The 15,405-nt window shown below is 37.2% G+C and overlaps 1 protein-coding gene across 6 annotated transcripts in view; it reads right to left on the bottom strand.

The window, feature by feature from the left end:
- The window catches only part of TARBP1 (TAR (HIV-1) RNA binding protein 1), a 63,964-nt gene that overhangs the window by 30,770 nt on the left and 17,789 nt on the right, over positions 1-15,405 (bottom strand). For all 6 annotated transcript variants that reach the window (XR_005016801.1, XR_005016798.1, XR_005016800.1 and 3 more), the window contains 4 exons: positions 14,866-14,955; positions 11,535-11,676; positions 6,726-6,825; positions 5,633-5,805 (listed from right to left, as the gene is read on the bottom strand). Coding sequence is in view for 2 of the 6 variants with exons in the window: in XM_036828481.1 (XP_036684376.1) it covers positions 5,633-5,805; positions 6,726-6,825; positions 11,535-11,676; positions 14,866-14,955 (505 nt within the window). In the remaining 4 variants the exon portion in view is untranslated. The remainder of the gene's footprint in view (positions 1-5,632; positions 5,806-6,725; positions 6,826-11,534; positions 11,677-14,865; positions 14,956-15,405) is intronic.

The raw sequence follows: 15,405 nt of genomic DNA, 5'->3' as shown, positions 1-15,405 counted from the left end.
AATACCACTACCACTATCAGGAGTTAAAAAGGAATTACTTCAGACCCCAGATCCTGCAGGCATTTTAAGGATAAGGGAACACTACGGACAACTCCGGAAATATAACTGTCCTCATTCACAAATGACATCATTGTCTACCAAAAAATCCCAAGGACCTATTAAAAAAACTGCTACCACTAATAAGTGCTTCAGCAAGGTTACAGGATACAAGGTCAACACACAAAAATCAATCACATTTCTGTATACTAGCAATGCACAACTGAAAACCAAAAAATTTTTAAATATATCATTTACAATAATCTTCCGTCAAAAGACATAAATCTAACAAAACCTGCACAGAATCTATATGCTGAAAGCTAAAAAACTCTGATGAAAAAGACAGCCTAAATAAATCAAGAGACGTACCATATTCATGAATTAAAAATCCCAATATAATAAAGAAAGCAATTCTAAAAAAATTGATCTGTAGATTTAATGCAATTCCAATCAATTCCAGCAGGATTTTTTTTTTTTTTGGTAAATGCAAACAAGCTGATTATAAAGTTTATACTGAAAGGCAAAGGAGCTAGAATAGCTAGAAATATTTTTGACAAAGAAGAATAAATTTGAAAGAATCACAATACCCATTTAAAGACTTACTGTAAATCTACAGTAACCAAAACAGTACAGTATTGGCAAAGGGATAAAAATACAGATCAAAAGAATCCAGAAATAGATCCACATAAATACGGTCAATAAATTATTGAGCTATAAATCACATATCTTACAATTCACCCTTTAAAAGTGTATAATTTAATCGTGTCTAGTACAGACACTCCCATTTACCACTGCAACAAAAAGAATAAAATACCTAGGAATAAACCTATCTAAGGAGACAAAAGACCTGAATGCAGAAGACTATGACACTGATGAAAAAAATTAAAGATGATACAAACAGATGGAGAGATATACCATGTTCTTGGATTGGAAGAATCAACATTGTGAAAATGACTATACCATCCAAAGCAATCTACAGATTCAGTGCAATCCCTATCAAAATACCAATGGCATTTTTCACAGAACTCAAACAAAAAAATTGCACAATTTGTATGGAAACACAAAAGACCCTGAATAGCCAAAGCAATCTTGAGAAAGAAAAACGGAGCTGGAGGAATCAGGCTCCCAGACTTCAGACTATACTACAAAGCTACAGTAATCAAGAAAGTATGGTACTGGCACAAAAACAGAAATATAGATCAATGGAACAGGATAGAAAACCCAGAGATAAACCCATGCACATATGGTCACCTTATCTTTGATAAAGGAGGCAAGAGTATACAATGGAGAAAAGACAGCCTCTTCAATAAGTGGTGCTGGGAAAACTGGACAGCTACATGTAAAAGAATGAAATTAGAACACTTCCTAACACCATACACAAAAATAAAGTCAAAATGGATTAAAGACCTAAATGTAAGGCCAGACACTATACAACTCTTAGAGGAAAACATAGGCAGAACGCTCTATAACATACTTCACAGCAAGATCCTTTTTGACCCACCTCCTAGAGAAATGGAAATAAAAACAAAAATAAACAAATGGGACCTAAGGAAACCTAAAAGCTTTTGCACAGCAAAGGAAACCATAAACAAGATGAAAAGACAACCCTCAGAATGGGAGAAAATATTTTCAAATGAAGCAACTGACAAAGGATTAATCTCCAAAATATACAAGCAACTCATGCAGTTGAGTATCAAAAAAACAAACAACCCAATCCAAAAATGAGCAGAAGACCTAAATAGACATTTCTCCAAAGAAGATATACAGATTGCCCACAAACACATGAAAAGATGCTCAACATCATTAATCATTAGAGAAATGCAAATCAGAACTACAATGAGGTATCACCTCACACCGGTCAGAATGGCCATCATCAAAAAATCTACAAACAATAAATGCTGGAGAGGGTATGGAGAAAAGGGAACCCTCTGCACTGTTGGTGGGAATGTAAATTGATACAGCCACTATGGAGAACAGTATGCAGGTTCCTTAAAAATTAAAAATAGAACTACCATATGACCCAGCAATCCCACTACTGGGCATATACCCTGAGAAAACCATAATTCAAAAAGAGTCATGTACCACAATGTTCACTGCAGCACTATTTACAATAGCCAGGACATGGAAGCAACCTAAGTGTCCATCGACAGATGAATGGGTAAAGAAGATGTGGCACACATATACAATGGAATATTAGCCATAAAAAGAAATGAAATTGAGTTATTTGTAGTGAGGTGGATGGACCTAGAGTCTGTCATACAGAGTGAAGTAAGTCAGAAAGAGAAAAACAAATACTGTATGCTAACACATATAGGTGGAATCTAAAAAAAAAAAAAAAAAAAGGGTCTGATGAACCTAGGGGCAGGACAGGAATAAAGATGGAGATGTAGAGAATGGACTTGAGGACACGGGGAGCAGGGGAAGGGTAAGCTGAGACCAAGTGAGAGAGTAACACTGACATATATACACTACCAAATGTAAAACAGATAGTTAGTAGGAAGCAGCTGCACAGCACAGGGAGATCAGCTCAGTGCTTTGCTACCACCTAGGGGGTGGGATAAGGAGGGTCAGAGGAAGAAGCAAGAGGGAGGGGATATGGGGATATACGTATGCATACAGCTGATTCACTTTGTTATACAGCAGAAACTAACACAACACCGTAAAGCAATTATACTCCAGTAAAGATGTTAAAGAAAAAGAAAAGTGGTTAAAGTGTAAATTTTGCTATGTATATTTTACCACGATTTTTAAAAAATAAAAGCTACCTCAGGAAGAAAAGTTCAAAGAGACACAACAGATCAAGGCCAGAAAACAAAAGCAACTCAGGAAAAAACTGACAGCAACAAGGATTACACGTGGATATTATATGTGGATATGTCCACATATACTGGGTTGGGTTTTTCCATAAGATGGTATGGCAAACACCGAACGAAGTTTTTGGCCAACCCAATATATTGTATGTGGGTATTGTGACACAGTCAGCGAGTAGTTAGGACAGAAGAAGTGTGATTAGGCCAGTGACTTCGACCCATATAATCCAATGCAACAAAGGGAGAGTTACAGTGTAACTATAAGCACGTTTCCTCAAACATTAAAATAAACGTTGTACAGTTATTCTGAATTAAAAAAAATAACCACTGGAACATCATTTATTTAGAGCTTTAAGCTGACAGAAGCAGCAGAGACCATTTAACCAAAGTTATGAATTAGGCTTTAGTTTATTTTGAACATTTTAGGACATCTTTGGGGGAGTTTTTAAGTAAAATGGGTTTTCCCACGTAAGCCATCATTGCTCATAAGTAGGTGAAAATGTGTTTGCATTTCCCAGGAGTATGTTTTAATTTTACACGTCTTCCCTTCCGCAGCAGACCCAGGCTTAGCCAAGTATCCTTGTATATACTATATAAATAGCTGTAAATACAAATAGTTGCTGGAGCACGGCAAATTCAAGCTTTGCTTTTTGGAACTTTCTGGAATCTTTCCCCTGAATATTTTCAGTCCATGGTTGGTTGAATTCATAAATACAGACGGCTGACTGTACCTAGTTATTTCTGACTTTACCATTATGTGTTCATTGACCCTTGTACTATTAGTTAATCCTAGATTATTTACTCATTTATAAAATGGAAAAACTATTTTCCTCTTCCCCCATCAAAGAAATCCTTTCAGGATTTAGATCTATTTAAAGGTAGTTAAATAGATCTAAATTAGCAGATGTAAGCTATTATAGATAGAATGGATAAACAACAAGGTCTACTGTATAGCACAGAGAACTATATTCAATATCCTATGATAAACCATAATGGAAAAGAATATTAACAAAACGTAAATATATGTATAACTAAATCACTTTACTGTACAGCAGAAATTAACACAACAGTGTGAACAACTATACTTCAATTAAAAAAACATAAAGTTAATTAAGCTTATTATGGTCTACCAGTTATCTGGAAGTCAACTACTATCAAAATTACACACTGATTTCTTTGGCTCTTACTTGTAGTATAATGAGAGATGCATGAGGAGCAATGGGAACTTACATTCTGCAGATGAGAACATAAAATGTGTACACAACTACTTAGAAAAACAATTTTGCATTATCTTAAAAGCTGAATATGCACATACTCTAAGAACCAGTCACTTTGGCCCCAGGGGCACGCATGTGCCCTGGAGAGACACAGGCCTAGAAGAGACACGTAGACAAGCATTCAAGGCAGCACTGTACATAATAGTAGTAGACGAAATGCAGTCCAGTGTCCAGCAATAGAAGAACACATAACTGTGGTGTCATCACACAATGGAAGGTAACACAACGGGGAAAATGCGGAAGTGTAAGAAAGGACATGCATGGATGATTCTTAGAAACCTGCTAAGTGAAAAAGTTACAGAAGACTTCTTACAGTAAAGTAACATTTCTATAAAGCTCAAAAGCAGGAAAATGAGACAACATATTGCTGAGGAGTATCGATTTATGTGGTAAAACCATTTTTTAAGTGCATGGAAGTAATACAGATAAAAGTCAAAATAAGGAGGCAAAAGGCAGGGATTGGGGAGTCATAGGTAAATTCATTCTTAGCAACAAATGCCATGGTGGTGCGTTCATGGGTGTTTATTTAATTATTTTGCATCATAATTACATATAACCATCACACGTTCTTGTGTGTATCAACTATCACAACAATTTTCCAAAAGGTACCCGTAACCCAGTCCTGCACTTGAAGGCACTGAGTCTAGTGCTTTCAACAGTCAAGACATGTCAAATGAGCCCAAATTTATGCCCTTAAAGGAGTTAGAAGTCTTATAAAAAGTTACTGTTATGTGTACAGCATTCGGTTCTGCTACCATTACCAAAAATACCAGAACTTGGAAACAAGCTTTGATATTTCACAAGCCTATATTAAAATCTAAACTTTCGTATTATCCTCAGGTTTAACCTAATACCAATGCTTCTCTAGAATACTCTTTTCTAAATAGAAAATTTCTAAAATTCCAAATGAAACTGGTCAGAAAGATTGGGAATCAAGGCTTACCCATCGATATTCTCATATCTGATGTCCATGGGTTTTCAACTACTGTTTTACATAAATCTTAGTTTAAGGAACGAAGAAAGTGCTCAATGCTTCCATCTACCACCACTGTACTTCCTGGATGAAGTATTTTCTACTTAGAGGTGCTGAGGGGTGAACATATTTAAAAACAAATAATTATAAAATTATTGCTATTCTCATGCTTTAGTTTACTTTCTGCAACATCCAGCAGCACAGTGGCAATCAGAAATGGATCTTGGCTTAAAACATGTATGAAATAGTGATCATTTTCAATAGTCTGGAAATCAGTGAGAGCCCATTGGAAAAAAAAAAAAAGCAAAAGCAAATGAAATCACATTCTAAAATCAACAGTGAGCAACAAATGTAAACATTAAAACGTCAGCTCGGTGAGGGCAGTTTGCTACTTTGCCTCTGCATCCCCAGCACCACCAGGAGATACTCAGTAAATATTTGTTGAATGCATGAAGTTAAAAGGTCAGGAATTTCCTCTCATTCTGAGTACCAACGATATATCCAGCAAAACACCAACAGAAACTAATGATCCTCACCATCTTGGGTACTGGAACCTTTCAACAAGCAAGTGTGCAGTAACTTCAACAGCAACTGCAGGCATCTGTCAGTTTTCAGCAAGGGCATGTAGGCATTTGTACCAAACTTCACAAGGGCATCCAGGAGAGGATCTAAGAATATCCTTAATACATTCTGTGTCCTCCGCTTTTCACTAGACATTAAAAGACATGCCCAAATCAAGCATTTCAAAAGCATAAAGAAATTGTTTTCCATCTACAGTCGTGGAACTGGTTAGCTAATGATTCCATTGGACACAGTTACTCTTAGGGATGATCCAAACACCTAGAACCTGTTAGGATGGACCTTTCTGTTTGTGCTTTTTCAGTGAGTTCAGCGATTCACTGGAGAAGAAAGCACAGGGAGCAACACATGTTCTCAACTCTGGGCACAGTATGAATGAAATCCTATATCCAATTTACTGGCAAATTAAAATGCTGAGACCCCGCTTCCATATTTCAAAAAACCAAAAACCAAAACAAATATATGCCAGTCAAGGAAATGAGACATGTTAACAAAAAAATATATAAAGAACTAAAGATTTGTGAAAAACTGTTATCACTAACTTTAGTACTAAAACTCTGTCTAGAAAAGAGATTTGATGTTAATCAAATTAATTGTATTATCATGCAAATAAATACACTACCTAATGAAGCTGCCTTTTGCAACAATTATAATCTGGTGACAATCTGCTCACGTTTCTCAAAATATAAATGAGATTGTTTTATCTTTATTACCTTTTAAAAAAATAACACATTTTACAGAAGGGTAAAATCCAGTAAATGTCTTTACCTGATCTTATGCTAGGACCTTACAACCCATTCTTCTAATATTCTTATACAAAACCTGTGATTCGTGTATATAGTTTTTTTTTTTAACCTTCTCTAGTTTAAACCTCTAATCTTATGAAGTTATTGTTAATTTTAAACATTTTTAAAGTATACTGCCAATGTTCTAGTTCTTTCCTTTAATACACTGTGATCAATTCCATACCAATCATTTAAAAGTCTGAATATGTACCATAAATCTGATTAGCCTTTTTTAAAGAAAGTTTTCAAGTTTAGAAACACTTACCTATATTGACTCTTCATTCCTTCCACATCTATGGCCAGCAAGACCATCATAGCAACAAGCTTGGCTTCAAGCCAATCAGGCATACAGCAGTTTTCTCCTCCTTAAATAACAAGTTAAGGTTTGCAAAGCATTAACAAAATCCTTCCAAGATGATGTTTCAAAAATAACACAGCTACATGATTATGTTTTATCCGTATTAGAGAAATACAGCTGAGAAGAAATATAGTAGAACACCCCACAGCATAGCTCATTGTTGTTACATACTTAACTGTGAACACAAAGACATCTCTGCATGCCGACTACATGCCATGCACTGGCTTCAGTGCTGCAGACACAATGGTTTCTGTCCTCATGATATTTACCGTGCAGGAGAAAAGAGCATTCATCAAAGAATATGCAGAGAAATGTAAAATGATGACTGTAGTGAATGCTCTAAATGGTGCAAGTAGAGTGTATACTGGGAAGACAAAGTCACTCTGAAGCAATGACAGTTGAGCTGGGTATAAAAGCTGGGAAAGAATGAGGTAGGTGAAGGGAGACATGACCTTTCCAGGCGGAAGGAAGTACATGTCAAGGGCCTCCAGCAGGGGAGAGCACACCATATTCCAGGAAAGGGCTGGGGTACACAATAGGGGGGAGCACCAAAGATGAGGTTACAGGATCAGGCGGGAGAGACCAGGGACTTTGTAGGCATGTAACGGGTTTCTGTCTTCATCCCAAAGGCAAGAGGAAGACACTAAAGGTCAAAGTGAATGTGCATAAAGAAGTGGAGGAGACGTGTAAGATCAAAGTTTGTATTTTAAAAAGATTTCTCTAGGTACAATGTGGGAAAGAGATTTTAGAGGAAGCAAGAGTAGATGCAAGGTGACTGGTTAAGAGGCAATTCTGCCATCTCAGTTGAGGTGAGAGTTCCCTAAAATGGAACCAGAAAGGGGATGGAATGGATACAGACACAAAGGCTTTGCTTCTTAGACCTGTGTTCAAACCCCAGTCCTACTGTTTGTTAGCTGTGGGAGTCCGGGACAGCCGAATGTTCTCTCAGAAAGCTTAGGTCATCTTCTATGAAATCAAACTAAATAAACCTATGACTTTCCTTGGGTTTATTATAAAAATTAAATAATATATGCAGAGTTCCTAGAACAACTTTTGGAAGACAGAACTTGGTTAACTGATAAAATTATTTTCCTATCACTGAAAGCCAGTTAAAGTAAAATAAATCATAGATAGAACATTTCATTTTCATTCTATTGTAAGATTATACTCTTCATCTCAACTCCCAAGAAAAATTTAGTTAAGGGATCTAGTTTTCCAGCCCAGCGGTTCAGATACTTAAAACATATTTTAAAATATTCTAATATATTTGGGGAGTAATTTAATATATTTTGATACAAATTTGTTAGAATAGTACAGAAGACAGACAATACTAAAAACATACTTGTATGGAGGGTAACTTAGTTTAAAAATGCAACAAAAGGATAAACTTTATGCTTTAAAATGTTATAAATATCATTTAGTTATCAGTAAGAAATCTGTAGTTTTTAGAAAATCTAAAAGTTGGTGCTCTCCAAAATAGGTTAAGTTGATAGGTGTTTATAAAAGTGAATTATTGAAACTTGTTCTCTGAAACATTTTTACTCACATTAGCTTTATATCCCACATTTACATATAAAAACTCATTAATGAAGACTAAAATGAAATCAAGTGCCAATTCAGTATTCAGTTGCCTATAATTTCTAGCAATCATATAATCAGATACCTTTTGACCTTGTAGGAGGCAGGGGTCAGGTAGGGGTGCTATTTGAGAATGAAATGTTTCCAATCACAATGCCACTTTTTGAAGTCCTAAACAATTTTTCACCTCGGATACTGAAAGGGAAGGTTATAAATCAGAAGTTTAGTGGATTTTTAATGATTTCTGATTTCAAGGAGAGCCACAGGACCAGGCTGATAACATTAGAGTGCCTGACCCGCCCCGTGGAGGACACTCCTGCAGAGATTTCTGCCAAGTCCTCTACCACCACACTAGGGAAATCCAGGCTACAGAACAGTGGGTCGCAAACCTCAGCATGTATTAGAAGTCCCCCAGAGGGCTTGTTAAAACCCAGAGGGTGAGCCCTACACTCAGAGTTTCTGATTCAGCAGGTGTGGGATAGAGTTCAAGAATTCGCATTTCTAAAATGTTGCCAGGTGATGGTGATGTTGCCTGTCTGGAAATCCTTCTCGGAGAACCACTGGCAGAGAATCCTTTATACACGCTCCCCCCTTTCTCTCTCTGAGGCTAGAAAAGTGAAAGTAAGCAGCAATGGTCTTAAAGAAACAAAAGGTCACTGGCTATCTTCAATCACCTTAATTTACCCCTGAATTATCACTCAAATCTTGCTACCACGAATTCTAAAAACTGAGTGTAATTCTAGAAAATGCAAAGTAATCTATAGTGTCAGAAAGCATACCAGGGTTGGTCTGGGGATGGAGAGGGACAGGCAGAAGTGGGAGACAAAGAGGTGTGAAAACACTTCGGGGGGTGATGGACGTGTTCATTATCTTGTTAACCTGATGGTTTCCTGAGCATACACAGAGGTCAAACCCATTACACTGCACAGTTTAAATATGTGCAATTTAATGTATGCCAATCACACCTCAATAAAGCTGTTTCTAAAATCTGTTACACAGCTGCAGCATACTACTTTGGGATTATTACCTATCTTCAGCTTGGTTACATTTTAAGTAGGCACATCATTTTACTACAAAATCTTTACTCAAAATATCCTTTCTGATGGACTCTCTAATTTAAGTATAAATTTCTTCATATATATTTCACTTTTTGGTTGATCTTAACATGTCCAAGTTTTGACAAGCTTTTATTGCTGCTTCCAAACTATATCTCACTTTCTCTATTTCAGAGAGCCTTCTCTGAAAGCTCTCCAACATTTTTGCTTGTTGATGATGCTGGTTTTGTGTGGTTTTAGTTGTTGTTGCTTTGTTTTGCTACATATCACATATATGGTATGGTACATATATATCTACCTAACATATATCCATCCTTATCTCTTAACCATTCCTACCTGGGCTCCATGCTATAGACAGACAGAAACAGATGGATGCCTACCTACTTTCAGTTCCCTGGACGCAAGTTCATCCAAGCCTTGCAGGGTACGCCTTCTCCCTTTCCGCCTAAATTTCTACCCACTCGTTCGCTGTCACCTCACCTGGTGACCTCTCCTGACCCCCACAGGTCTACCTGTTCTGGATCAGTATTGCTCACCCGGGTTCCCCATCCCAGCGCCTATGGCTTTCAAGGCCTTGCGCTAAGATTATCTGCTTACTTATCAACTCCCTTGCTAGACCATGCTCTCTCTGAGGGTGGGGGACATATCTTTTATTTCTGTAACTCCAGTGTCTGGCACTTAGAAAACACTTGATATATGGTTGCTGAATAATCAGTGTAAAATCTATCTGTACTGACCATGTCAAACCCAAAGAAAAAAGCTACTTTAGGTGTAGGATCTGATTAAAAACGTTTGAGCTGATGAGTCTTTATATAAAAACAAATTTGAATGTTATATGTATTTTATGCTCAAAAACTCAAGTTAAGTAATGTTTGCTTTGGAATTTATTACCTTGTTCTGAAAACTGCCCAGTAATTGATAACTAAACTAAAATTTTATAAAGGCACTTAGCCAAGGGCATTAAGAGTCAAAAATATTACACACACACACATCTCCTTTGCACTTGAGATCAATTTTTTAAAAACTTAAAATAGCATATTATATAAACAGTATGTTTTAAGTCCTAGAAATGTTAAGGAAGAAACTCTAAAAATCTTATTTTATCCAATTTTGAATTATTTAATCATACCTGATGCTGTTATGCACTGAATTATAAGACAAGTTCTATAGATACTTCAGGGAGTTGAATCTATGTTTACTCTAGTAGGGACTAAAATTTATTTACTTTTATAGGCCTAAGAAAAGAATCTCGCAAGTAACAGTACAGAAAATTTACTAGACGACGCAGAAAATAAAACATAAAAGAGAAATGTTCTAAGAAGAACAAACAGATAAACTCATGTATTTTGGAAGGATAATTATCTAATCATTTAAGACCTATTCCATGATCAGATTAGAGAAATCGGGAGATGAAAATGACTTGGTCTGAGACAAAGCTAGGAAATTTAAGACACGTTAAATTCAAAGATGCAATTTACCCCAATTATCACTAATGACTTTAATGATGAGGAAGCATTAGAAACGTAAAATGAAACTTAATTAATGAATCTGCTAATGGTTCTTCTCTCACGCAGTCTTAACACATTTCCCTAAAGAAGATGCAAAACTGATCTTTGCTAAGTATCTGGTAAAAAGAAGAAACTAACAAACATAATTTTTCTCTAAAATTACTTTTCATAATCAGTTCACACTAAATGTAATGCTTTGAAAACAAACAAAAGATGAACAGATTTATCTACAAATATTTCCACTACCGAGGCTCCAAAAACACATCTGCAGATGGAGCCAACAAAGATTCAGTAATTGTAGAATAATAAATGTATTTGTGTCCGAGTCCTACCCAGGCAACTTCTTAAAACGTTTAAAATAGTTTAAAATCTCAAGTTCTAGAACAGATAAAGTACAAGTTAGGAAACAGTATTTTTACATTCTGTTTATTCACATTATTTGGCTGAAATACAAGTCTGACATCCATAAATCGGCATATATTTGGTTAAGCCTGAATCTCCATCTGAAAAACTACTAAAAAGCTCTTTGAAAATGTTTTGGATATATCAGTCCATAAAAATGATTTCAGACTTACCTTCCCAGGCAGGTGACTTAATATACTCTTGGACTAGGTTCTTTACATAAGCATTTAAAGAGGATGTCTCGTGAAGTCCAATGGAGCTACAAGTTGAGGGTCGCCTGAAACAGCTTTCATTAACACGCAGCCAATCACAGAGCTAGAAAAGAAAACAGTTACTACTTATTTTAAAAGCTTAACTGAACAAAAGGGTTTCTAACTCCCCTAAGCCAATTTTCTTTCCTCCACAATAAACTGAATTTAAATGACTGAATACAACAAAGTAACAGAACATTTATTGTCATGATTGAGTTCCACAGATAGCTCAGACAGAAAAGTGTTCGCATGTATGTGTGTATATACACATACGTGTGTGTGTGTGTGTGTGTGTGTGTGTGTTTTCTAACCTCTTCAAAGAACTTATAAACTTCATTAACAGGCAAGAATTTTTAAAGGACCTAATATAAAATGCACATTTTGATAAGGTGTTCTAACAAACAATCTCTACGAAAAATAACTCATTATGCAAAACAAATTACAGTCTTAAATTAAAATTTATTCCAGCTTCATATACTAAAACAAGGATTTATTTATGAGAGAACGTAGAATTTGAGATCTAAGTTATAATGGAAGTTCCTACCCTCCTTGCAAGTTTATTTTCTATGATATGTGCATTTTAAAATACAGTTGATCCAAATGTAAGGCCAGGACTTCCCTGGTGGTGCAGTGGTTAAGAATCCGCCTGCCAATGCAGGGGACACGGGTTCGATCCCTGGTCTGGGAAGATCCCACATGCTGCAGAGCAACTAAGCCTGTGTGCCACAACTATTGATCCTGCGCTCTAGAGCCCGCAAGCCACAACCACTGAAGCCCAGGCACCTAGAGGCCGTGATTCGCAACAAGAGAAGCCACCACAATGAGAAGCCCGTTCACCACAACAAAGAGTAGCTCCTTCTTGACGCCAACTAGAGAAAGCCCACGCGCAGCAATGAAGATCCAACACAACCAAAAACAAACAAACAAACAAACAAAAAGAGTTAGGTTTAAAAAACACACACACACCACACAAATGTAAGGCCAGACACTTTAAAACTCTTAGAGGAAAACATAGGCAGAACACTCTGTGACATACATCACAGCAAGATCCTTTTTGACCCACCTCCTAGAGAAATGGAAATAAAAACAAAAATAAACAAATGAAAAAATGACCAAATGAAACTTAAAAGCTTTTGCACAGCAAAGGAAACCATAAACAAGATGAAAAGACAACCCTCAGAATGGGAGAAAATATTTGCAATCAAAGCAACTGACAAAGGATTAATATACAAGCAGCTCATGCAGCTCAATATTAAAAAAACAAACAACCCAATCCAAAAATGGGCAGAAGACATAAATAGACATTTCTCCAAAGAAGATATACAGATTGCCAACAAACACATGAAAAGATGCTCAACATCACTAATCATTAGGGAAATGCAAATCAAAACTACGATGAGGTATCACCTCACACCGGTCAGAATGGCCATCATCAAAAAATCTACAAACAACAAATGCTGGAGAGGGTTTGGAGAAAAGGGAACCCACTGCACTGTTGGTAGGAATGTAAACTGATACAGCCACTATGAAGAACAGTATGGAGGTTCCTTAAAAAACTAACAATAGAATTACCATACAACCCAGCAATCCCACTACTGGGCATATACCCTGAGAAAACCGTAATTCAAAAAGACACATGCACCCCAATGTTCATTGCAGCTCTATTTACAATAGCCAGGTCATGGAAGTAACCTAAGTATCCATCGACAGGCGAATGAATAAAGAAGATGTGGCACACATATACAATGGAATATTACTCAGCCATAAAAAAAAGGAACTGAGTTATTTATAGTGAGGTGGATGGACCCAGCGTCCGTCATAGAGAGTGAAGTAAGTCAGAAAGAGAAAAACAAATACCATATGCTAACACATATATATGGAATCTAAAAAAAATGGTTCTGATGAACCTAGGGGCAGGACAGGAATAAAGACACAGACGTAGAGAATGGACTTGAGGTCATGGGGCGGGGGAAGGGTAAGCTGGGACAAAGTGAGAGAGTGGCATGGACATATATACACTACCAAATGTAAAATAGATAGCTAGTGGGAAGCAGCTGCATAGCACAGGGAGATCAGCTTGGTGCTTTGTGACCACCTAGAGGGGTGGGATAGGGAGGATGGGAAGGAGACACAAGAAGGAGGGTATATGGGGATATACGTATGCATACAGCTGATTCACTTTGTTATACAGCAGAAACTTACACAACATTGTAAAGCAATTATACTCCAATAAAGATGTTAAAAAAAATACAGTTGATCCTTAACGACACGGGTTTACACTGTGCAGGTCCACTTACACATGGATATTTTCAACAAAAAAATTACCTGCCATTTTATTATCTGCCATTACCTTACTCTATGCCCTCATTATTTCACGCCTGAATTATTTTAACATAATCCAAGCTGATTTCTCTTGTTTCTCTCCAGGCGTACCTAGCTGGAATTGCTTTCTAAAGGAAATAATCACATCTCTAGCCTCAGTGATCTCTTAGGCACTGGAGAAATACAAAATTTAAAACAAAAAAAGGTTCCTGTCCTCAAAAAATATATAACCTAAAGAGGACACAGATTAGGATTCTGGATAAGAGCTACCAGCAGTTATGGATTGAGTCCCACGGTTTAAAACAAAAAGGAGGAGGACACAGACGACTGAGGAACCCGCGGAGAAGGGCAGCCCCTCGGACCACAGCAGGACCTCACGGCCCTGCACGTGGGGGGAGCAGACAGGGCTCGGTGAGAAAGCAGTCCGCGCAGGCAGGGGAAGGTCTCCACGAGCGGTGGCTGGAGAAGAAGGCAAGACGCTTATGGTTTCATGGTGAATGAGCTGCAAAAAGTTGGGAAGAATTATGGATCACCTACACGTCAGGCTGGGGAGCCTGAGTAGATGAAAGTGCCAAGAACCGACAGAAGACGACAAACAGGAGGGTTGTGTTACTGGTTTTGAGTCTAACGTCATCGTTACTCCCAGTACCTCTCATCCGGAATCAGAATCTGCCCACTAACACTGCCCTCCCCCCCCAAACCGGTCCTTCTCTATTCCAGATCCTTCCTGCCCCTCCCCGTTTCTCCACAGGAACCTCAGCAGCATTACTGGTTACATCCACTCAAAGCAAATAAACAAGTTTTAAAAACCTCTGGTGACAGATAGCAAAGCAATCATATTTTACATAAAAGGCTAGTAATGAATTCAATTAGATAACAATTTTTCACAAAGTTTTCAAAGACCTTATCATTAAATTATTTTCAGGCTCACCTCTGTCCACAATGAAGTTCCTCGTCCGAAGGACTCCTCTTGTCTCACTGACATGACAAGAGATGAGACATCAGAGAGGGACACTTTCTCCTGGGGGGGTGGGCAGGGCAGTTTTAAAAAATTACTCATTTAAAAATGTTTGAATCAAACATCACTGAATCAAAATCACTGCAAAAGCAGTCTAGCAGACTACTTACAGTAGAATACTGTTAGGCAAATCGAAAGCTACTTTTTAAAAAGAAAACATTATTCAACTTTTAATAGGAAGACATGGATTACAAACGCGCAATTATATGCAATTATATACAACCATTATAGAAAATGAAAGATCACTTTATAAATCTAGTTTCCTTAAAATCGAGGTTGCTATCTTAGAGGTAAAACAGTCACAGATCTAAAAGCAAAAACAGAAACAGCCTATAAGAAATTACTGATTACTTAAAAGTGAATCTTACTTTTCAACGCCGCAAAAATGACCCCGCCTTAAGAAAACCACCCAGGTCTTTTCATTCCCTGAAGGTTGCGCATCTTCAGTTAAGA

The sequence above is a fragment of the Balaenoptera musculus genome, chromosome 16, assembly GCF_009873245.2.
Source record: "Balaenoptera musculus isolate JJ_BM4_2016_0621 chromosome 16, mBalMus1.pri.v3, whole genome shotgun sequence".
NCBI classification, from domain to species: Eukaryota; Metazoa; Chordata; class Mammalia; order Artiodactyla; family Balaenopteridae; genus Balaenoptera; species Balaenoptera musculus.
This window is presented reverse-complemented; position numbering and strand designations above follow the sequence as displayed.